Source organism: Hemitrygon akajei, chromosome 11 (genome assembly GCF_048418815.1).
Source record: "Hemitrygon akajei chromosome 11, sHemAka1.3, whole genome shotgun sequence".
NCBI classification, from domain to species: Eukaryota; Metazoa; Chordata; class Chondrichthyes; order Myliobatiformes; family Dasyatidae; genus Hemitrygon; species Hemitrygon akajei.
Genome location: NC_133134.1, coordinates 23867513 through 23891035, shown reverse-complemented (window position 1 = coordinate 23891035; position 23523 = coordinate 23867513). Strand labels below are relative to the sequence as shown.

At 38.6% G+C, this 23523-nt stretch overlaps 1 protein-coding gene across 2 annotated transcripts in view; it reads right to left on the bottom strand.

Moving 5' to 3' along the window:
• The window catches only part of LOC140735410 (lysosomal dipeptide transporter MFSD1-like), a 51434-nt gene that overhangs the window by 15233 nt on the left and 12678 nt on the right, over positions 1-23523 (bottom strand). For both annotated transcript variants that reach the window (XM_073060445.1, XM_073060447.1), the window contains 9 exons: positions 16711-16820; positions 15187-15242; positions 14311-14454; positions 11343-11501; positions 6253-6368; positions 5923-6023; positions 5459-5570; positions 3594-3731; positions 2844-2983 (listed from right to left, as the gene is read on the bottom strand). In XM_073060445.1, the coding sequence (XP_072916546.1) occupies positions 2844-2983; positions 3594-3731; positions 5459-5570; positions 5923-6023; positions 6253-6368; positions 11343-11501; positions 14311-14454; positions 15187-15242; positions 16711-16820 (1076 nt within the window). The remainder of the gene's footprint in view (positions 1-2843; positions 2984-3593; positions 3732-5458; positions 5571-5922; positions 6024-6252; positions 6369-11342; positions 11502-14310; positions 14455-15186; positions 15243-16710; positions 16821-23523) is intronic.

Sequence of the window (23523 nt, the reverse complement as noted above, 5' to 3'; positions counted from 1 at the left end):
CTGTAAAAAAGCTGAAGATGAAAAGAGGATGGCTTCGACAACAGGACAATGATCCTAATCACACTTCAAAATCCACAACGGACTACCTCAAGAGGCACAAGCTGAAGGTTTTGCCATGGCCCTCACAGTCCCCTGACCTAAACATCATCCAAAATCTGTGGACAGACCTCAAAAGAGCAGTGCGTGCAAGATGGCCCAAGAATCTCACAGAACTAAAAATTTTTTGCAAGGAATAATGGGCAAAAATGCCCCAAAAAACAATTGAAATTCTCTTAGCCTGCTACAGAAAGCATTTACAAGCTGTGATACTTGCCGTAGGGGGGGGGGTTACTAAGTACTGACCATGCAGGGTGCCCAAACTTTTGCTTCAGGCCCTTTTCCTTTTTTGTTATTTTGAAACTGTACAAGATGGAAATAAAAAAAGTAATCTTGCTTAAAATAATAAAGAAATGTGTCATCTTTAATTTTATGCCTTTTGGAAATCTTTTACTCGCTTAGCTATTCACAGTAACAGAAATTTTGACCAGGGGTGCCCAAACTTTTGCATGCCACTGTATATAAACAGGAGAAATCTGCAGATGCTGGAAATCCAAAGCGACACACACAAAATGCTGGAGGAACTCAGCAGGTCAGGCAGCATCTATGGAAAAGAGCAAATAGTCGATGTTTTGGATTGAGACCCTTCATCAGGACTGGACCAAAAAGATGAGAAGTCAGAGTTAGAAGGTGTAGGGAGTGGAGGAAGAAGTACAAGGTAATAGGTGATTGGTGAAATTGGGAGAAGGGGAACAGTGAAACACAGAGCTGGGACGTTGAATGGTAAAAGAGATAAAGGGCTGGAGAAGGGGGAATCTGATAGGAAAGAACAGAAGGTCGTGGAAGAAAGGGAAGGGGAGGAGCAGCAGAGGGAGGTGATGGGCAGGTAGGGAGATAAGATGAAGGAGGGAATGGGGAATGGTAAAGAAAAGGGGGAGCAATTATTGGAAGTTTAACAAATTGATGTTCATGCTATCAGATTGGAGGCTACCCAGATGGAATATAAGGTTTTGCTTCTCCAACTTGAGTGTGGCCTCATCGCGGCGGTAGAGGAGGCCGAGACTCAGATTGACACCATAGTCGAATAACTCAAATGCTATTCTCTATCAAAGCACTAGTATGAAGAATAATTCATGTACAGGATATGGGAAAGTGAACAGGACACGTTGTGAAGAAGTCTGCCGCAGAGCAATTTTCCAATAAAATCAGTTCAGTTCAGTTTCAGTTTATTGTCATTTAGAAACCACAAATGCAATGCAGTTAAAAAATGAGACAACATCCCTCCAGAATGATATCACAAAAGCACATGACAAAACAGACTACACCAGAAAATCCACATAATGTTTGGCAATCCCCAATCCAGAGTCTGGAGAGGCTGCTGCGTATTAATATCGCTCTACCATCTTAGTGCGTTGTTACGTATTCAGGCAACAATGAATTGATGAGTTAGGCAAGGGTTTATATAACAAACAATACTTTTATTAAACACTGAAAACAAACCCCCCAAAAGTAAACAAACACTAACGTAACCGGAAATCAGCTGCTGTGCAGCAGCTTAACAGTTCTTAAAGCGATGCAGCTCAAACAGTTCTTAAAGCGATGTTGCAAAAACAGTTCTTAAAAGTGGTATTGCCAAAATTTCAAAATGCTCACAGTCCATTTAAAAGGAGAGACTTTTTAAGGCGATTTAAATTCTCTTCCACGTCGTTTTTCTTCAGTTTCCAAAGTCGAACTCTTCCCACGAAGAATTTTATGAAACAAAACGGCTTAAAGGCACTGACCTTCTCTTCCACACTATTCTCAATCTTTTCTGGTATTTCCCAGAGATTAACACGAGAATAGTCAACGAAATCCTTCCGAATAAGGATCAAATAAGGTCGAACCTGTTTCACCGACGTAAATAGATTCTCCTCGATCTTTAACTCCCGAACTCCGATCTTCACTCTCCACTGATTCTCAAACTAGCAGTATTGTAAAGAAACTGCTGGGAATGAATCTTTTAAACTTTAGGCATTAGATAAAACTTCATTTTTCAACTAAACTGCATCGTAACATTAAATCACGCAGTGGCATGAAGTCAACATGGCAAATCCAGCCACGAACTGCCCCTCCTCACAAGGTGGGGTCTTCCTTTTATAACCTGTTAAAAAAAAACTGTCACATGACCTCTACTGGCGGGAAAATGACATCACTCCACCATCACAAGACCATTACCTCAAGTCCAGTATAGCTTCAACCCCAGTCACATGACAAGGGTACCACTGTCTCGTGCCACGAGTACGTAACAGCGTTCCCCAGAAAGGAGCTCCAAATCCACAAGATAAAACAAGACTACCCAGACACACCAAGTCAGGAGACCAACTCTAGCAACCAAAAAACCCAAAAACTAAAGCTACAAGACCTGCACAATAAACAAAAACAGAAAATGCTGGAAGAACTCAGCTAGTCATGCAGCATCTGTGTGCAGAGGAAACAGTTAATTTTAAGTACAGGGACCTGAAGGTTTTCTGACTCAAAAAGTTATAGTTCACATTCTGTCACTTCTATCATTTTCAATTTAGTCTTCCTATCAGATAACTACATCTAAATGTATCAAGCAATCTGGGTCTACATTGAATATGCAACATTTTCACTATCATTATGCAGTGTGGAACCTGTATCTCTCAGTTCTGAACAGCATGGTTAGTGGATCTAGTAGGATGGCAGAAATAAAACAACAGAAAATAAAACATCAAATAATGCAAAATAAAAAGGAATTAAGTACATGCATTTCATATTACTAAACTTTATAGAATGAAAAAGCTTACCTGAATTTGGTTCCAAGTATCCGTCCAACAATCAAGTTGCAAACACCAAGACCAATCATTTGCACTGAAGTAGCGATTCCTAAAGCTGTTCCAAGGTTTGCTGAAGGAACCACTAAAATGATAGAGGGCCACAGACTTGCCTGTGAAATAATCGGAACTAACTGATAAAAACAGCAATTAAGTACCTAAAATCAGAAAATGACTGCAAAGATATTATCACAATATGCCCTTGCTGGGTTGACTATGAGTTCACTGCATAAACGACTACAATATATTTAAAGTTTATTTTAAATAACCCTGAACCCATTTGTAATGATGAATGCTTTGGTGTATTGGTATTGGTACTGGATTAGTATGTTATTGTCACATGTACCTGATAAGGTGTTCTGCAAACTGTTTACACAGATCAAATCATTACACAGTGTATTCAGCTAGAATAAGGTAAAATATTAACAATGCAGAATAAAGTGTAAAAGCTACTGAGAAACTGCAGTGCGGGTAAATAATAAAGTGCACAATTATAACGAGGTAGATTGTGAGTCTATCCTGTCATACAAGAGGTCTGTTCAACAGTCTGATAACAGTCGGGTAGAAGCTGTCCCCGAGCCCAGTGGTACATGCTTTCAGGCTTTTGGATCTTCTGTCCGATGGGAGAGGGGAGAAAAGAATGTCTGGAATGGGTGTGTAGATGGTGAAAGAATTTAATGAGAGCTACTTGTCAGCGGAGAGAAAATAAAAATAACATCTTACAACAGCAAATGAATAGGTGACTCCCAGCCATATCATTGAAACCAATGGTGGTACGAAGGTGAATGCCAAAAGAGCGAAAACAGGGACTGTCAACACAGCACACATCGAGACAAATATTCCTCTTAATCCTATGTAATCCTGAAAATGATTTTTAAAACATTTAATTGATTAATTTGTACATGAATATATAACATTAGAGCATTTGGGAAGAGTGCTCATTGTTGGTGAGTGGGAGGGTGTGGGGCCTAGTACAGGCAGTGTAGCAAACCACACAATTATTTAAATCCTTCCTTCTATTTAATTATAGACTGGTAAGCTGCTCTCCCTTAACATGTTTTGTATCCTATGTTACTTTTTAGTGTTTATCATTGTATACATTTAATATATTTGATGATGTTTCTTCTTTCTTACTCAGGAAACTCATGTCTCACTGAGTCTATGGTTGTCACATGGCCAGATCTGTATGATATCATGGCTGTAGGATAGAGTTCTCCAAGTCTGTCACTTTGGACTTGCTTCAATGAAGAAATGTTCGGGAGGGTCATACCAATTGGGGAACTGACAAAAGCAACGGTGGGTTTTATATTTCTCTTTACTTTCAGTCAGTAAGTTCAGCTGCAATCATTTCAATGTACAATAATCAAAAGAACAAAAGATAAAGTTAACTGTACACGCTAGTGTGAAGCCAGTGGTTTCACGGGCCTGAACTGTGATAATGCCCATTGTTTTCTAGATATGGTATGACATTAACAAGAAAGTTAAGAAAGTCTGTTCTCTATAAGTAAACAATGATAATAGTTAATTGAATGTGATAAGCAATGATAAGGGATGATTAAATATGTAAACCAAATTTGTATTACTCAGCAAATAAACACAGAATTATTTTATGGTATAGGAACAGGAAATATTGCTAGAGGGACAGGGGATGTAACTTGGATTCTTCTGCTATCTGTTTGCTTCATATTTTACTGAAACCCACACTTTAAAATTCAGCCTGTGTGTTGCCTTTAAGGCATTTGTTTAGTTTATTATATTTTCGCTTTAGTAATTCATTTGTTATCGTTTTCTAGTTAAAGTTAAGGTTGTTTAAAGTAAATTCGTTGTCTGTGATATATCGCGGCATGCGATGACGTCACACCCGGTTATGCCACGTCTTGTGGGAAAATACTGGTTTGGAGAAACGGGAAGGAGGGGGCTTATATGTGTGCAGGATCAGCGTGAGAAAAGTTCTCTTTCTACGCACTAGAAACATCAGAGAAGCAACGCCGTAAGTTCATAAGATAATCGATATGTTGAATTAAAATGTTAACGCTGATTCTGTTAAAAGTAATGATGATTGATAAAGTTTATGTTTTTTGTTATTTAAAGAGTTGCGGATAGTTTGTGTTGAAGTGTATTTAAAGCCAGTCGATGGCGTAGGTAGATTCTGACTGTATGTTGAACTTTAATGTAATATAGTTGTTGTAGTTTTACTTTTGCAAGTATTTATGATGTAAATGTGATGTCAAGAAGGAAACAAATACTGTATATATTTTGTATTGTTTTATCAACAGTTTTCACCATACGTTAATGTGGAAGAGTGAACAGTAAACGGTTAATCTTACTGGGACCGCCTCATTGACTGGTTTATGCTTGGTGTTTAGTTCAGAGTTCTTTTACACCTGTGCGAGAACACTACAGCCTGAGTTCAATACAGTTAATATCCATGAAAAAGATGTCTGACGTTCCTGGTGATCACATTCTACCTTGCATTTAGGATAGGGGTTCCCAACCTGGGGTTCTTGGACCCTTTGTTCAATGGTATTGGTCTATGGCATAAAAGTGGTTGGGAACTCCCGAGTTAGAACAAAGCAGATGGTACTCACAATGAGGATTCCAGCTATGGGTAGTAGAAGCATCGAGGTATCGAACACAGCACCAGTGATGTAGGAGGCTTCCTGATTACTGTACCTAGAATACTTATCCTGAATGAACTTGCTGAAAAATAAATGCCAAGATATAACAGATATAATTGCAATAGTCACCTGTATCTAGTTTTCTCATCACATGAATAATCCTGGAGACTGTTGCAAAGAATTAATCAAAGATTCAAAATTACAACAGTATACCATGAGTGCTACCATATAAAAGACAAAGTGCCAACTTATGAGTGAAAAATCACTGCTGTCCTTTTGTAGAGCATCTCAATTTTGAAAAATAAAGAGAGGTACAGTAGGTGTGAGAAATAAAGAGAAACTTGCAATGATTCCTTACAATTAAATAGCAAGATCAGACCATTTGGAAGATGGTATAAACACATTAGATGTTTAATACATTGAACTCTACTTACGTAGCATCAGCAATAAATGGAAATAATCCACTATAAAAGAACATGATGGTAAGAACCAGCAGCCAGTAGCGGAGAGACAAATGACAAATATCCTTTAGCCTCTGGGGAGAAAGAACAAGAAGGTCAGAGAAGACCCTGTGGGGGAGCTGTAGTTAGATCCCACTCAGTCTAAATAATGTCGATATATCTTCTGGTACACATCTTCCAGAGGTCTACTTTAAGGACCACTGATTACTCACCAAAGTAGCTGATTACTATAGATAGTTGTTCCATATCCAAAATCAGTAACTTTTTTCCAAAGTTAGATCCTGAGCCACTGAATCTACCCACCATTTTTTTGGATTCCTGCTGGTGGACAACATCAAGTCCCAGCTGTTTTGCCCCACTTCTATCCAGGATGCCAACGATGAGGGCTGAGACAAAGCCAAGAACACACAGCAAAGTTCCTGAGAAAATGAACCACAGGATACTCAGATTACTGCCAAAAATATATCAAAGCAGATAGAAATCTGAGGTGGTCCCACAAGCGGTACCCACTCTTGGGGTTCCACAATCAGCAGCTATTCGGCATGCCAAAAGCTTGGCCCAAGATTTCAGCTTGCATTCAGAAGCCTGGGATCTCGAGGAACTGGAGACGGGCGAATCATGTGTCGGTGTCTCCACAGGAGACCCATGTGTCATTGGGGAAGTCGGAACATCTGTTGTGTGCCTGGGGACCCGGGATCTTTGCGATCTTCAGGTACAGGGCTCAAGGGGTATGGTATTGATGTGGATAGAGAATTGGTTGGCAGACAGAAAGCAAAGAGTGGGAGTAAACGTGACCTTTTCAGAATGGCAGGCAGTGACTAGTGGGGTACCGGAAGGCTCAGTGCTGGGACCCCAGTTGTTTACAATATATGTTAATGATTTAGACGAGGGAATTAAATGCAGCATCTCCAAGTTTGCAGATGACACGAAGCTGGGCGGCGGTGTTAGCTGTGAGCAGGATGCTAAGAGGATGCAGGGTGACTTGGATAGGTTAGGTGAGTGGGCAAATTCATGGCAGATGCAATTTAATGTGGATAAATGTGAGGTTATCCGCTTTGGTTGTAAGAACAGGAAAACAGATTATTATCTGAATGGTGGCCAATTAGGAAAAGGGGAGGTGCAACAAGACCTGGGTGTCATTGTACACCAGTCATTGAAGGTGGCCATGCAGGTACAGCAGGCGGTGAAAAAGGCAAATGGTATGTTGGCATTCATAGCAAAAGGATTTGAGTACAGGAGCAGGGAGGTTCTACTGCAGTTGTACAAGGCCTTGGTGAGACTGCACCTAGAGTATTGTGTGCAGTTTTGGTCCCCTAATCTGAGGAAAGACATTCTTGCCATAGAGGGAGTACAAAAGAGGTTCACCAGATTGATTCCTGGGATGGCAGGACTTTCATATGAAGAAAGACTGGATCGACTAGGCTTATACTCGCTGGAATTTAGAAGATTGAGGGGGGATCTTATTGAAAAGTATAAAATTCTAAAGGGATTGGACAGGCTAGATGCAGGAAGATTGTTTCCAATGTTGGGGAAGTCCAGAACACGGGGCCACAGTTTAAGGATAAAGGGGAAGCCTTTTAGGACCGAGATGAGGAAGAACTTCTTCACACAGACAGTGGTGAATCTGTGGAATTCTCTGCCACAGGAAAGAGTTGAGGCTGGTTCATTAGCTATATTTAAGAGGAAGTTAGATATGGCCCTTGTGGCTAATGGGATCAGGGGGTATGGAGAGAAAGCAGGTACAGGGTTCTGAGTTGGATGATCAGCCGTGATCATAATAAATGACGGTGCAGGCTTGAAGGGCCGAATGGCCTACTCCTGCACCTATTTTCTATGTTCCTATGTTTCTAAGAAAAGCAACATAATGGATTTTTAACATCATAAATCAGTGAATTGTTTGTTATGTCTCCCCGCTCATTGGAAAATGGAGTCACCTCTTTCTCCCTTATTAGGAGAGAGAGAGCCTGCAGCACGTCGAATAATCGAGTGAACAATGTAGTCTGTGGGGTAAGTGCAAGTCTGTGTCTTTGCTATTGCTTTGTTCACGCTTGAGTGCTGGTAGCAGATGCGCTTTATTTTTGCCGGTGGGGGAGGGGGATTGTTGTTCGCTGCCGCTTACGCACAGGAGGGAGGGGAGTTGGGGGGGACTTTGGGGTTATAACATTTAACTGTTATTCATTCTTGGGGCACTCCTCTGTTTTTATGGATGGTTGTGAAAAAAAAGCATTTCAGGATGTATATTGTATACATTTCTCTGAAACTAAATTGTAGCTTTGAACCTTGGAGATGGCAGCCAGATCTGCTGCAGCCTCTTGCAATTGAACTCAGTGACTACTTTACTAGGTACACCGGTACACCTGCTCATTAATGCAAACATCTAATCAGTCAACTGTGTGGCAGCAACTCAGTGCTCAAATGTACGTGCATACATGTTGAAGAGGTTCCGTTGTTGGATCTGTGATGAAGGGCACTCATAGATGTTGGATTAGCAAGTACTGTGGATGAGGCCTGGCGAAGCTGAGGGCTGGTAGCCCAACAGGTCATCTAGTTCCCAGAGGGGATAGGTCCTGGGATTGCATGTCCGTGATCTAACTGGGAATGATTCTTTTAGCACATAGAGATTCAAGCACGATTACTGAGGGCCTGTGCGACTGAGCTGGGAGAACCACTACAGCGCATCTTCAACATGAGCCTGGAGCAGAGAAGAGTACCCAGACAGTGGAAAACATCCTGTATTGTCCCGGTACCGAAGAAACCACAACCAAAGGAGTTGAATGACTTCAGACCTGTTGCCTTGACGTCGCACGTGATGAAGACCATGGAGCAGCTGATAATACAGAATCTGAGGCCACAAACCAGGCACGCCTGGGATCCTCTTCAGTTTGCGTATAAGGAGAAGGTGGGAGTGGAGGATGCTATCACATATTTGCTGCACAAATCACTCTCTCACCTAGATGGGGTCAGTGGTGCTGTGAGGATTACATTCCTTGACTTCTCTAGTGCCTTTAACACCATCCAGCCCAAGATCTTAAGGCACAAACTAACGGAGATGGGAGTAGACTCTCACATGGTGGATTGGATAGTGGACTACTTGACAGAGAGACCTCAGTATGTGCGGTTGGGAGACTGTAGGTCTGACACGGTGGTCAACAGCACAGGAGCGCCGCAGGGGACCGTGCTCTCTCCGGTCCTGTTCACCCTGTACACATCAGACTTCCAATATAACTCGGAGTCCTGCCATGTGCAGAAGTTCGCTGACGACACGGCCATAGTGGGGTGTGTCAGGAATGGACAGGAGGAGGAGTATAGGAAACTGATACAGGACTTTGTGATATGGTGCAACTCAAACTACCTGCATCTCAATATCACCAAGACCAAGGAGATGGTGGTGGACTTTAGGAGACCTAGGCCTCATATGGAGCCAGTGATCATTAATGGAGAATGTGTGGAGCAGGTTAAGACCTACAAGTATCTGGGAGTACAGTTAGACGAGAAGCTAGACTGGACTGCCAACACAGATGCCTTGTGCAGGAAGGCACAGAGTCGACTGTACTTCCTTAGAAGGTTGGCGTCATTCAATGTCTGTAGTGAGATGCTGAAGATGTTCTATAGGTCAGTTGTGGAGAGCGCCCTCTTCTTTGTGGTGGCGTGTTGGGGAGGCAGCATTAAGAAGAGGGACGCCTCACGTCTTAATAAGCTGGTAAGGAAGGCGGGCTCTGTCGTGGGCAAAGTACTGGAGAGTATAACATCGGTAGCTGAGCGAAGGGCGCTGAGTAGGCTACGGTCAATTATGGAAAACCCTGAACATCCTCTACATAGCACCATCCAGAGACAGAGAAGCAGTTTCAGCGACAGGTTGCTATCGATGCAATGCTCCTCAGACAGGATGAAGAGGTCAATACTCCCCAATGCCATTAGGCTTTACAATTCAACCGCCAGGAGTAAGATATGTTAAAGTGCCGTGGTTGATTGTATATAATGTATCTAAGTAAACTACTTAAGAACTTTTTAAAAGCTATTATTAATGCTTTTTGAGAGAGTGATTTAGATGCATATCATATTTTTACTGAGTTAAGTATTGTATGTAATTAGTTTTGCTACAACAAGTGTATGGGACATTGGAAAAAATGTTGAATTTCCCCATGGGGATGAATAAAGTATCTATCTATCTATCTATCTATCTATCTAAGAAAATCAACCATCAAAGCTAACCAGGGGAAATATCACTGTAACTCTACCCTTTCCATGAAGCTTGCTGACTGCTGAGCGGTGTGAAGGATTAAATCCCCCTATTAGATCCTAGACTAGTCACGGGACAATTTATGATGTCTAATTAACCTACAAAATGCAACATCTTTGGGCTGTGGGGGGAAATCCACGTGGAGTAGGTGCAAACTCTATATAGGCAGCAGCGGGAATTGAACCGGGGCCGCCTGTACTGTAAAGTGTTATACGCTACCATTTCATAGTGGCTGTGATGAAGAGAGCAGAGAGTTAGGAATGGTTTGGCCAGAATTCATTGTCTACAATATCTGGGTGGCTAGGATCAGTAGAGGGACAGTTCGTAGCACCTTTCCCCTGACCAAGAGCTGCTGAGGCAGGGCTTGGGAGAGGAAGAGTGGAGAGAACAAAGGAAAATTAAGGACAGGAATGATCTTGGCACTCTCTTCCCTCTGTTATAGTGGAAAGCCCTGCAAATAGCTCCAAGCCATGATTTATAATCTATTGACATCAGTGACAAGATTAGTAATTATTGTCAATTTCAATTACCCTTGACATGGTGGTGGGTATGCTTTTTGGAATCACTGTAGCTCATGTGATTATAGGTATTATCTGTGGTTTTGAGGGCTATTAGCAATCAACTGAAGTCACGCATAGACCAGTCCAGTTAAGTAGTTGCTGAGGGACATTAGTGACTCAGATGGTGTTTTACTTCAATATGATGATTTAATTCTATTTTTGAGATTGCATTCCAAAATAGCTTTAAATAAATTAATTTAATTAAAATTGTAAAGCTTGGTATGGTGAGATTTAAACTAAATTCTTTGCAACAATCGTCCAGAAGACGCAAGTTTCAAATCATCCTGTTTACCAACCGTTGAAAATTGTGGCATTAATTCAGTTCACTTACTAGTTATGTCAGAATAAGATTTATACCAACATCCAATTTAACTGTTTATCAGAAAATGAGTCACGGCATAGTTCTAGCATTATCTGGAAAGTTCAATTTGGTTAAAGCTAATTATGAAAATAACAGATTGCACTCATGTCGTATCTGTAACCAGCATTTAATAATCTGATTTAATGTGGTGATAGTAGAGCACAAGACTGATTTCACTCCCTTTGTACAATTTTCAAGTCCATGCCTTCAAGTTCATCATATTCATCCGTACCTGCCCAAAGAGTCCACTGCAGCCCAAAACGTGATTCAAAAGATTGGGTGAATAAAAAGCTGAAGACATTGCCAAGATGAGAGAAGGCCACATTCAGCCCAAAGGCCAATGACAACTCCTTATCTTTGAACCAGAAAGCGATAGTACGGTCCTGAATAACTGAAAGAGTGGAAAAGAAGAGAATGTGAGTGACAAAATACACTGTTCAGTTCAGAGCTAAGGGATAATTGTTAAAATTGTTAAAATGTTAAATTGTAAAAATGTTAAAATGTTAAAATTGGGATGTAATGTTAAAATTGTACAAGGCATTGCTGAGGCCAAATTTGGAGTATTGTGTATGGTTCTGGTCACCGAATTATAGGAAAGATGTCAACAAAATAGAGAGAGTACAGAGAAGATTTACTAGAATGTTACCTGGGTTGCAGCACCTAAGTTATAGAGAAAGGTTGAACAAGTTAGGTCTTTATTCTTTGGAGCATAGAAGGTTGAGGGGGGACTTGATAGAAGTATTTAAAATTATGAGGAGGATGGATAGAGTTGACAGGGATAGGTTTTTTCCATTGAGAGTAGGGGAGGTTCAAACAAGAGGACACGAGTTGAGAGTTCAGAGGCAAAAGTTTAGGGGTAACACGAGGGGGAACTTCTTTACTCAGTGAGTGGTAGCTGTGTGGAACGAGCTTCCAGTAGAAGTGGTAGAGGCAGGTTTGATTTTGGCATTTAAGAAAAATTTGGATAGGTATATGGACAGGAAAGGAATGTAGGGTTATGGGCTGAGTGCAGGTAGGTGGGACTAGGTGAGAGTAAGCATTCAGCACAGACTAGAGGGGCCGAGATGGCCTGTTTCCATGCTGTAATTGTTATATGGTTATAAAGGTAGATTTATTAGATCTGGCAGAATTAGCAGAAAAATTACCATTAAAAATTATTTTATGGGTATGAATGAAGGTTTGGCCAGAAAAGCCCTGAATTATAGTTCTTACAAGTGTGGTCGACTGGATTTTATGAACTTCTTCCTAGCTTCACAACTCCAGCCATCTTCTGAAGGACAATTAAAGGTAGGCAGTAAAAGCTGGCCTTACCAGCAATGCTAATGCCCACTAAAATGTATGAGACAACATGTATCTAAGGGTACTTAACATATATCTAAGGGTCTGTCATTGTATAAACAAATCTCTATCGTATATTTCATTGAAGACTGGTAAAATTTCTAAAGACTGGAGATGGGCGAATGTCAGAAGGGTGACCACACTTACCCTGCTAACTACGGACTAGTAAGTTTCATGTGTATTGTAAGTAAGATGATGGAAACAATAATGAAGAATGAGATGAAAAGCAACTGATAAGAACAGGCATGTTAGCAGAAAGCCAGCATGGGTTTGGGGAGGGGTTTGAATTTAGAAGAATGTGGGGGGGGGGGGTGTAATCCTGTTGAAACCTTCCGAACGTTAAAAGGAGAAGATGATTCCTATGGTGGGGGTATCCAGAACCAAAGGGCACAGCCTCTATGCTGAGGGGCGTCCTTTTAGAACAGGTGGAATTTTGTTAATGAGAGTGTAGTGAATCTATGTAATGCATTGCTACAGATTGCGGTGGAGGCCAAGTCCGTAGGTACATATAAAGCAGAAGTTGATCGTTTCCTGATCAATCAGGGCATCGAAGGATATGGCGAGGAGGCAAGTATATGGGGTTGAGTGGGATATGGGATCAGACATGATGGAATGGTGGAGCAGACTAGATGGGCTAAATGGCCTCATTCTGCTCCTTTGTCTCATGCTCTTATGGTACCCCACATCGGGTAAATAATCAAATCACAGGAGGTTGGCATTCAGGGCAAGGTGTACGAATGGGTGCGGTATTGGCTCAAAAACAGAAATCATTTTCTCACCGAGAAGATGTTAAAAGTGAGTTCTGCATTGCGATCAGTTTTGGGGCCATTACTGTTTTTAATTTACATTAATGGTTTGGAGAAGCACAAAACAAATAAATTAGTAAAGTCTACTGATGACACAAAATTAGGGGGAGTGGCTGATAACATTCAGGCAGCAGAATCAATACAGTTAGATCTGAACAAATCCAGATGTGGGAAGATAAATGGCAGTTAAAATTTAAGTAATGTTAAGTAAATGTAAAGTATTACATATAGGAAGTAGAAATATTAGACATAAATATACAGTGGGGGTCTTGAGTTAGAAAGTACACTGAATGAGCAGGATTTGGGGGTCCTGGTAGACTCATCACTATCAACGTTTAGACAGTGCACAGAAGTGATTAGGAAGGCTGATAGAATGTTGGACTATATAATGCACTCAGTGGAGTTCAAGTCAAGAGACGTTCTTAAGCTGCATAATGCACTTGAGAGGCCACACCTTAAATACTGTGTACAGTTTTGGTTTCCATATTGCATGAGGCATGTGAAGGCACTGGAGCGAGTCCAGAGAAGGGCAACGAGACTCATTCCAGGTCTACAGTGTAAGATAGATTGAAAGAATTACATCTTTTTAGCCTAAGTATTCGTAGAATGAGAGGAGACTGATAGAAGTGTTCAAAATCATTAAGGATAAACATCAAGAAGCATTTCTTTACACAGCGAGTTGTAGACATGTAAAACCTAGTTGTGTAGTTGAGAATAATACCAAAGAGATTCTCAAATCTAAACTCGATAGTTACTTCAACACAATATCTGAATAGGAATTTGGCAAGCTTTTTTGGGCTGAATAGCCAGTTCTTGTCAAAAAGTTTCTGATGTTCTTGGATAAGTACCAAAATCCAAGCTCTCATTTTTTTGAAAAAATTTATGTCACATCTTCATCCAGTCCTTCACGAACGAAGGGTAGAAATCACCTTGAAAAAAAAGTAATTTAGATGCTGGATGAAATGAATGAAGAATTTTAACTGTTTAGAAAATCTGTACTAAGCTACTGACCATTCCTTGTCAGTCTGTTAACAACAGATTGAAACTGGTACTTACGATGGAATGACCCACTGCTTGAGCCAGTGAGAATTTGGCCGATGATCATCAATGGCAGTAGGTAACTGGTGCCTTTGAAATGGGATCCCAAAGCAAAGGTAGCCGAGCCCAACATAATAATAAAGTAGGACAAGATGACTCCAACTACAGGGGAACACAAATAAAACTGTTTCAACAAAAGAATATCTCAGAAGATTTACTTCAACATTCAAGTTTCAAAAATTCAAAGTACATTTATTCTCAAAGAACGTATAAATTATACAACCTTGAGATTTGTTTGCTTATAGGTAGCCAGAAACCTGAAAGAACCCAATTATGCAAGCAACAGTTAAAAGCTACAATCCATCAACACATATTCCTGAACAGCTGGTTTCTTTTTTTTTGTGTGCTGGGAGATTATTTACTACTTATTAAAAAGCTTTTTCCTAAATCATTTTTAAAATGATGGTGGACCCTTATCTTGATCTCTGACCTAATTAGGAAAAAAATCATAATTTCTGTATCTATTTCAGCTGATGTTGTGCATTGCATCCAAAGTTCAGCTCCACTGAAGTCAATTAGCTCATGTGGTTAGCAGCTGAAGAACCTGATGGTTCTCAATTATGTGTATAGAGTCATATCTCCTGCTTCTAATTTCTGATCATATTTATTAACGTCAATCTTAACTTAACCATGGTGTCTTAACCTGTACAATTTTATATAACATCTAATTCACTATGCAATTGATCAAACACGACATACAACTGCCAATGCACTAATGCAGGCAGCATTCAGATAAACAAGATGCTGTAAACATTCTGCAGAAGGTGCAGAAGGAGAGTAAATTACAAGGCTGAGGACATCTTTGTTTAAATTGATACTGTTCTTCATACTCACTGCAATTTCCCAGCTTGTCTGTGTAATACCCGGCCAGTATCACCACCACAGCGTTTCTAGAGGAGAGATGAAGTAATTAAATGAAAATGAATGATGAGGGCCTCAACTAAAATGTTAACAGTACATTTCCGACAATGGATGCAGCCGGAGCTGCTGAGCTCCTCCAGCATTGCTCCAGAATACAGCTTCCGTAGACTCTTGTGTCTTGTGTATCCAAGAACCTTGTGCCTTCTAAAGTATTAATACTGGAATGAATTCCTGCGCATCCTCCTTTCTATACCTTTGACAGAGGAGAACTATTTCCATCTTTGCAGTATGCCATAATTTAAATGCCTTACAATGGTATAATTTTTGTGCCAATTGAACACAAGGTGTCAATCTCAGATATACAATTGGATTCACTTAAAACTAGAGCTCCTTATTATAATGGTGGAAATTATGCCTTAGATAGTGGTTAAAATGGTTCACAACATATTCTTCCAGAAGATTCTACCAGTTTGAAAAAACATATAAGCATTACCAGCACAAAATGCACATGGACACTTACATGGATGGGAACGGTTCAGCGGGCTTTGAGCCAAAAATGGGAAGTGGTACTGGTTTAAATGGGCATGGACCAGACATGTCAAAGGACCTCTTTCCATGCTCCAATGCTCTATGACAACAGGGTATAGACTGTCCTTGTTGGAGAAGAAGACTAAAACAAATTGTGCTTATTTCTCTCCTCTAATTGCAAACAAATAATCATCTCTGTAAATTATAATTACATAGTAAATGCAGGTGAACACAAGTGAATCATGATAAACTTGGTGCCTTGCCTTTCCCATGAAGAACAAGCAAGAACAATACAAAGACAGATGGTCCAGAACATGGTGAATTGATTAGTGCAGCAGACAGAGAAGGCCAGGAAAGGAATATAAGGTTGCTGAGTATACACTGAATATTCCAGCCATTTAACTAACCACAAACAGATAATGGCACAGTAGTGTAGCAGTTTGCTTAATGCTACTACAGTGCCAGTGACCAGAGTTCAATTCCACCACGATCAGTAAGCAGTCCCTGTGACTCTGCAGGTTTCCTCTGGGTGCTCTGGTTTCCTCCCACAGTCCAAAGACATACTAGTTATAGTAAGTTAATTGGTCAAAACAGTGTAATTGAGTGGTGTTGGCTCATTGGGATGGAAGAATCAGTACCATGATGTATCTCCAACATAAAATAAAGATGTTTCAGAGAGAATGTGCAAGAAAAATATAGATTGAAAAATTATACTAACAAGAAATTCCACAAATATGGCCTTTACACAAAACCCCCTGTGGTGATAAATGGAATTCACTAGGATTACCATACTCCATTTCTGGTTTGACAAGACTATTGGTAACTAGACTAATTTAATGATGATTTTGAAAGTGAGCTGCTAGGAATAGGGGTCTGCATTGAAATTTATTCCACGTTCAAAGCAAAGGAACAGAGTAAAAATGAAGAGGGCATTGTGGAAGTGTATATTCTGTTAAATATTATACATACGTCCATGCATAGGTAGCAAAGAGAAGGTTGAACTGCTCTGGGGTCATTCCCAATCCTTCCACACAACCTGTTGTCCCATTAGTCATGGTAGAATTAAAACAAGTGATATTCTGGAAAGACACAGGTCACAACACAGTCAGGCAGAGACAACAGATAGAAATTTATCCAATAACCTTAAAATTTTCATAACTGTGCAACTTATCCATTGAGGATTTGTGACCAGTGTCAATACATCATCATTAAATCTTCAAGCTCATTGTCTTCACTTACACAATATCAGTTGTAAATTTACCAGCATCAAACCAAAAGCAATAAATGAAATCGTTAAAAGGCACTAAAGGTCAGAAGACAAACTGACATTAAATTGACAATAAATGGGAAAGGCAAAGGCTATTTGATAATGTGAATAGTTTTCTTTGTAACTTTTTGCTTCTAATATTGGGTTTTTAAATTGCAATACAAATCAGTAAATTTTCTGATAGTTGTTGACAAAGATGCGACCAAAGAGCTGCTCCCCAAAACAGTGTGGATTCTTCTCATTCTAGAAGTATCTAATGAGAACACCAATAAAAATAGCCGGAATCAATACTAGCCACTTTTTCTTCGATTACCCCACTAAACTGTTGACTATCAATCAAGAGGTAATGTGAAGCAGACTCCTCAAATTCAGATGTCCACAGAAATTCACTTGCATTTTGCATTTGCTCAACAATAGAATGCAAGTCATGGCACAAGCCAAAGTGCTAATAACAAAACAATCTCAATGAACACGAGTGTCAAACAAACTTGTTGATGCTTTTCTCAATATTTCTTGTTGCAATGTTTCACCTCAATTCCAATTAGCTTCCCACATGTGTGGACCAAACTTTTAGAATCAATGTGAAACCATTCAACCCATGGTGACTACATTTTTTTAGACCCAAGATCACCAAACCTCACAAATTGAACTATTGTATGGAGACTATGTTAGTGTTTGTACACATTCTTAAGTTCAGATCCCACACTTACAAGAAATGGGCCTTACAATTAACTTCTTCAAGAGATACTCTTATCTCAATTGTTATCTACTGTATTTCACTGTCCTTGGACAATAAAATTTTATAGTAAGGCCTTGGAAACTATAAAACTCTTCCAAACTTCAAAAGTTCCTATCAGCAAAACTAGGCATTGATGACAGAATAAACCCTCATCATTAAAGCTTTTTTTCACCCTTTGGTTTATTGAGGAAAGAAGTATTTGGAGATCAATAATTCAAACCCTGCATAAAACATGGGAGCACAGATCTCTGCTTCTGGGCTATTAGAACAGGAAATTCATGTTATGCAAAACCTAATTCCACAAAATCATCTGAATTGCATGTCAGGCTATGCAAATTAACACTAGCACCTTCTTGCAAGGAGTCCTTGTTATGAGGGCTAAGCCTTTCTTGGCTGTTATTTAGTCCAGCTTGGAATACAGATGACCTTGGAATTAATTATGAGTCGATCAGCAGGCTGTTTGGGGAGAGTGATGTCATTAGTTGTAGCTGCCAGCTTTCCTTTGGCTGGCCTTCTGACTTTGGGAGGGGGGAGGGGGGTGTCTTTTTCTGGGAGCTGTTTTGGGATGTTAGCCAAATCTGTTGCTTGCTTACCCTATTTCAAGGCTTATTGTTTGGTTTTAATGTTCATATTACTGGTTATTACTTTAATTTCTCTATTAAATAGTATTAATAATGGGTCATACTATTAACTTACTCAGTCTTAACATGAAAGGATTAAATCACCCTGTGAAGCAGAATAAGACTTTTGTCTATTTTAAAAACTTAAGGCCCCAATTATATTTTTACACGAAACACATGTATGTAAGTGTGATAACTTATGTCTTTTCAGTAGATGGAAAGGACTACATTTTTACTCCTCTTTCCAGGCTAAGTCTAGAGGAGTTTCGATTTTTATGGATCATACAGTTCCCTTTGTCCAACATAGTGTCTGATACTAATGAGCGTTTTGTCATTGTGTCAGGATAATTAGATAATAAATTAATGGTATTTAACAATCTATATGCTCTGAATATAGATGATCCAGGATTTTTTGAGTGTTATTTTTCGTTTTTTGCCAAATTTGAGCCTTTACTCATTGGTGATGGGAGGAGATTTCAATTGTTGGTTAAATCCAGTTTTAGATAGGTCATCCTTTAAAACAGTGACACTTTATAAATCAGCTTTGTTTATTCAATCTTTAATGAAATGCAATATCGGTGGTATATGGCGTTTCTTACATCCACTAGATAAGGAGTATTCATTTTTTTCTCATGTCCATCATACGTATTCCAGGATTAATTTCTGTTTTATTGATAGTCAAATGATTCCTTTAGTTTGATCTTGTGAATACAAAGAAATTGCTGTTTCAGATCATGTTCCAGTGCTTTCATCTTTAAGTCTTCCTGGTCTTCCTCAAATGAACAGACCTTGGCATTTTAATTTAATTTTATTATCTGACAAAGATTTTTTTAAATTTCTGGAGAGACAAATTATTCTTTTTTTTTGAGGAGAATACTTTGGAAGAGACTTCTAGTCTTATTAGATGGGATGCTTAAGGCTTTTATTAGAGGTCAAATTATTTCTTATACTGTAAGTGTCAAGTAAAAAAGCTAATAAAGAGAGAATTGAGTTAGCTAATCAGTTAAAACAATTGGATCAAAAATATGCCTTGGTTCCAGATCCTGCTTTATATAAAATGTGTGTTGAAATTCAAACTAAATATGATCTTCTTTTAACATATCCAATTGAAACTCAACTTTTAAAAGATAAAAGTCAATTTTATATCCATGGAGACATAACAGGTAAATCATTGGCTAACTAATTAAAAACCTTTATAGCTAAACGGCAAATTAAAGGAATTTGTAAAGCCAATGGTGATAGGAGCACTGATCATTTAGAAATAAACAATGTTTTTAAAGATTTTCATTCTAAACTTTATAGTTCTGACCCTCCCAAATATAACACTGTAATGAATAATTCTTAGATTAATTAAACATTCCTACATTTTCTGTTGATAACCAAAAACAATTGGATCAACCTGTTTCATATGAGGAAATTGCCAAGGCTGTACGTTCCTTACAGTCGGGGAAGGCTACGGGTATTGAAGCACTTTCTGCAGAATTTTGTAAAGCTTCTTCCTCACTGCTTATACCTCATTTATGTGTAGTTTTTTCAGACTCAAAAGTTGGGTAGGTTGCCACAATCTTTTTATGAAGCTTCTATTTCACTTATTCTCAAAAAGAATAAGAACCCAACCGAATGCTCTTCATACTGTTACAAAGGATGAACAACTCTGATGGGCAGAAGGGTGCAGAATCACCCATGCTCCCCCCTTTTGGAGAATCGCAAATCACTACTATTTCGATGCTGTTATCAAGGAAGTAAGAGAGACAAAGGAAATCTGCCAGGGCAGTTGTTATTAATAACAGCTCATGAAAGAGAATGAGAGAGAGACACAGCTAAGGTGGAACGTCTCCTACTGACAAAAGCCATTGATTTACTGCTATTGTCTTGTGGAAAAGGATTGTTTACTTGGTACTGTTCTATTCATTGAAACCCCTCAGGGGGCAACCAGTGTGGGCTGGTTTGATGGGTTATATCATCCCAACCTGATTGACACCTGAGACCCCGTGAGTGGGGATAAAAGTGAGGTCTGGGGTAACACCCCTCAGACGCACCAGGAGAAACACTAGTGAGCATCAGAACCCCCACGAGACAGGGTGGGAGACCGGAGATCGAACGAAGGGTCAGTAAATTTTAACTCACAGTGTTTTGTAGCGAGACAGGTGGGGGCTTGTGTGTGTGTCCACCCTTGCCTGGGTGACGAGTCCACCACGGAAGAATGGTCTAGCTAAAGAGCGGAGGGGTCATACTTGAATGGCCACAACAACAACGCATTGACGGATCAAAATCGTAAAGGAAGGTTGGCAAGATAATAGCTGTTACTGTTCATACTTTTTTTTTCTCTCTCCAACAATTGCAACACATCGACAAACAACTACCGCAGCCTGCATGAACTGAACTGAACTTTATATTTCCATCTGCCACTTCATTATCACCTAGACAACGATAGAGCTTGTTTCATTAGTGATTATTATTATACCCGCACTTTTAGGTTTAGTATTGCTAACGTATATTCTCTGTATATTCGCATTGATATTATTTTGTATATTTTTGCTAATAAATATTGTTGAAAATAGTATCACCAGACTCCAACTGGTAAGACACCCAGTTATGGGGTACGTAACGATACAGACCATTTTCTTTACTTAATGTTGATATTAAAATCCTATCTAAAGTTCTGGCCCATAGAATAGAAAATATTTTACCATCTATCATTTCTGATGATCAGACGGGATTTATTAAAAATCGATATTCCCACTTGAATACTCGTTGTTTATTAAACATTATTTATTCCCCTTCTAAGGAGGTATTGGAATGTGTGATTTCTTTGGATGCTGAGAAGGCTTTTGATCGGTTTGAATGGAACTATTTACTTAAAACTTCAGAAAAATTTATTTTTGGGCCCGATTTTATTCAATGGATTAAATTACTGTATTTATCTCCTTCTGCCAGGATCCTTACTAATTTTCAGTATTCCAAACCTTTTAAACATCAATGTGGAACTAGACAAGGTTGTCTCCTGAGCCCTTTGCTCTTTCATTTGGCCTTAGAAACCTTAGCCATGGTTTTTGAGAATCTAATGATATTACTGGTATTCTTAGGAGATGGACTGTTCATAAAGTTTCGCTTTATGCTGATGATCTACTGCTTTTTATTTCTAATATCGAGACTTCACTACCTCCTGTGCTTTCTCTACTTTCTTGTTTTAGTCAGTTTTCAGGATACAAACTGAAGTTACATAATGATTAACTTTTTCTTCTGAATAATTTGTCAGCAATTAATACTAACCTTCTTTTCAAAATTGTAAAAAATCAATTTACTTATTTTGGGTGTAATAATTACCAAGAATTATAAACACCTATTTAATGAATATTTTCTTACCTTACTGAATTTTGTAAAAAGAACACTATCAAGCTGGCAGCCTTTCTCATTAGCCTTGATTGGCCAAATTAATTCTATTAAAGTGAACATTTTATCTAAATTTATATACCTTTTTCAGGCATTACCTATTTTTATTCCTAAATCTTTTTTTTAATTCTCTTGATTCTATTATATCTTATATATGGAAAAACAAACATTCTTGACTAAATAAAGTTCATCTTCAAAAATATAAGAAGAATGGAGGTTTAGCTTTACCAAATTTTAGGTTTTATTATTGGGCAGTCAATTATACCAAATCTTACGATTTGGAAATATTATATTAACTGTGAGTACTGTCTGATATGGGTTTCTTTAGAAGCTAACTCTGTTAATAAATTTTCTATCATTTCTCTTCTCTGATCCTCACTCCCTTTATCTTTTAGTAAACTAACTGAAACTTTGGTAGTTAAACATACTTTGAGGATCTGGGTACAATTTAGGAAATTCTTTGGTCTATTGAAATTTTCTTTGTCTAGTCCCATTTGTTTTAACTTTTTTTTAACCTTCAGTGATTAATTCAGTTTTTAAAGAATGGGACAGATTGGGTATTAAATACTTCCAGGATTTGTTTGTTGGAGGAAGTCTTCTTTTGTTTGAGCAAATATCAGCTAAATATAGTTTAACCAAAACTCATATTTTTTGTTATTTACATATTAGAGACTTCCTGCGTTCTCAACTATATACATTTCCTATAATTCCAGCAAAGACTTATTATATGTAATTTTTAATTTGAAACCTTTTTATAAAGGTTCAATATCCAATATTTATGGTATGTTGTTAGGAATGAGAAATGTTTCTATAGACAAAATTAAAAATCTTTGGGAACAAGATTTACAGACTTCAATTTCTGAGGAAACTTGGAATGAAATTTTTAAATTGGTTAACACTTCATCGTTTTGTGCCCGTCATTCGCTTTTACAATTTAAAGTGGTTCATGGGGCTCACATATCTAAAGATAAGCCATCTCATTTTTATTTGGATATATCCCCTTTCTGTGATAGATGTAATAAAGGAGAAGCTTCATTAATTCACATATTTTGGACATGTCAGAGCCTTGGAAGATACTGGAAGGAAGTATTCCAAACTTCCTTGGTTCTTTTCAAGATAAATTTTAAGCCTAACCCTTTGACTGCATTATTTGGTATTGTTGGAGGAAAAGACTTTATTTTGGAGACACCTGATTTGCATATTTTGGCTTTTACTTCTCTTATAGCTAGGAAGGCGCTCTTGCTTAAATGGAAGGATGCTGGTCTGCCTACTCATGCTCAATGGTTACGGGATGTTATGTCATGCTTAAATTTAGAGAAGATTGATGTTCAGGTTTTGAATCTAGCCAAGACTTTTATACATTGTGGGGACTAATTTTGAGTTATTTTCAAAACCTTTGATTTGTTGTAAAAGTACAGATGGTGGCTAATAATATATTCTGTTACATAAGGGTTTTTCTTTTCCCTTTTTTGTTGCTTTTCCTAACAGCTCTGACTTTGGTAGTGGGTTTAGAATTATTTTCTGTATAACACAATTATTATATTTCAATATTATGATTTAATTTAATTTTTACGAATACAGGGTTTTGTGATTGTAACTGTACTTTTAATACAATGTATTTGGTACTATACTTTTTCTTTTGACTTATGATATATATCTTCTTGTACTCTGTACTCCTTTACACAGAAACTAATAAAAATATTGAAAGAGTACCCTCTTGCATGCAAATATCCCTGGCATTCAATCTCTGGTCCATGACAAGC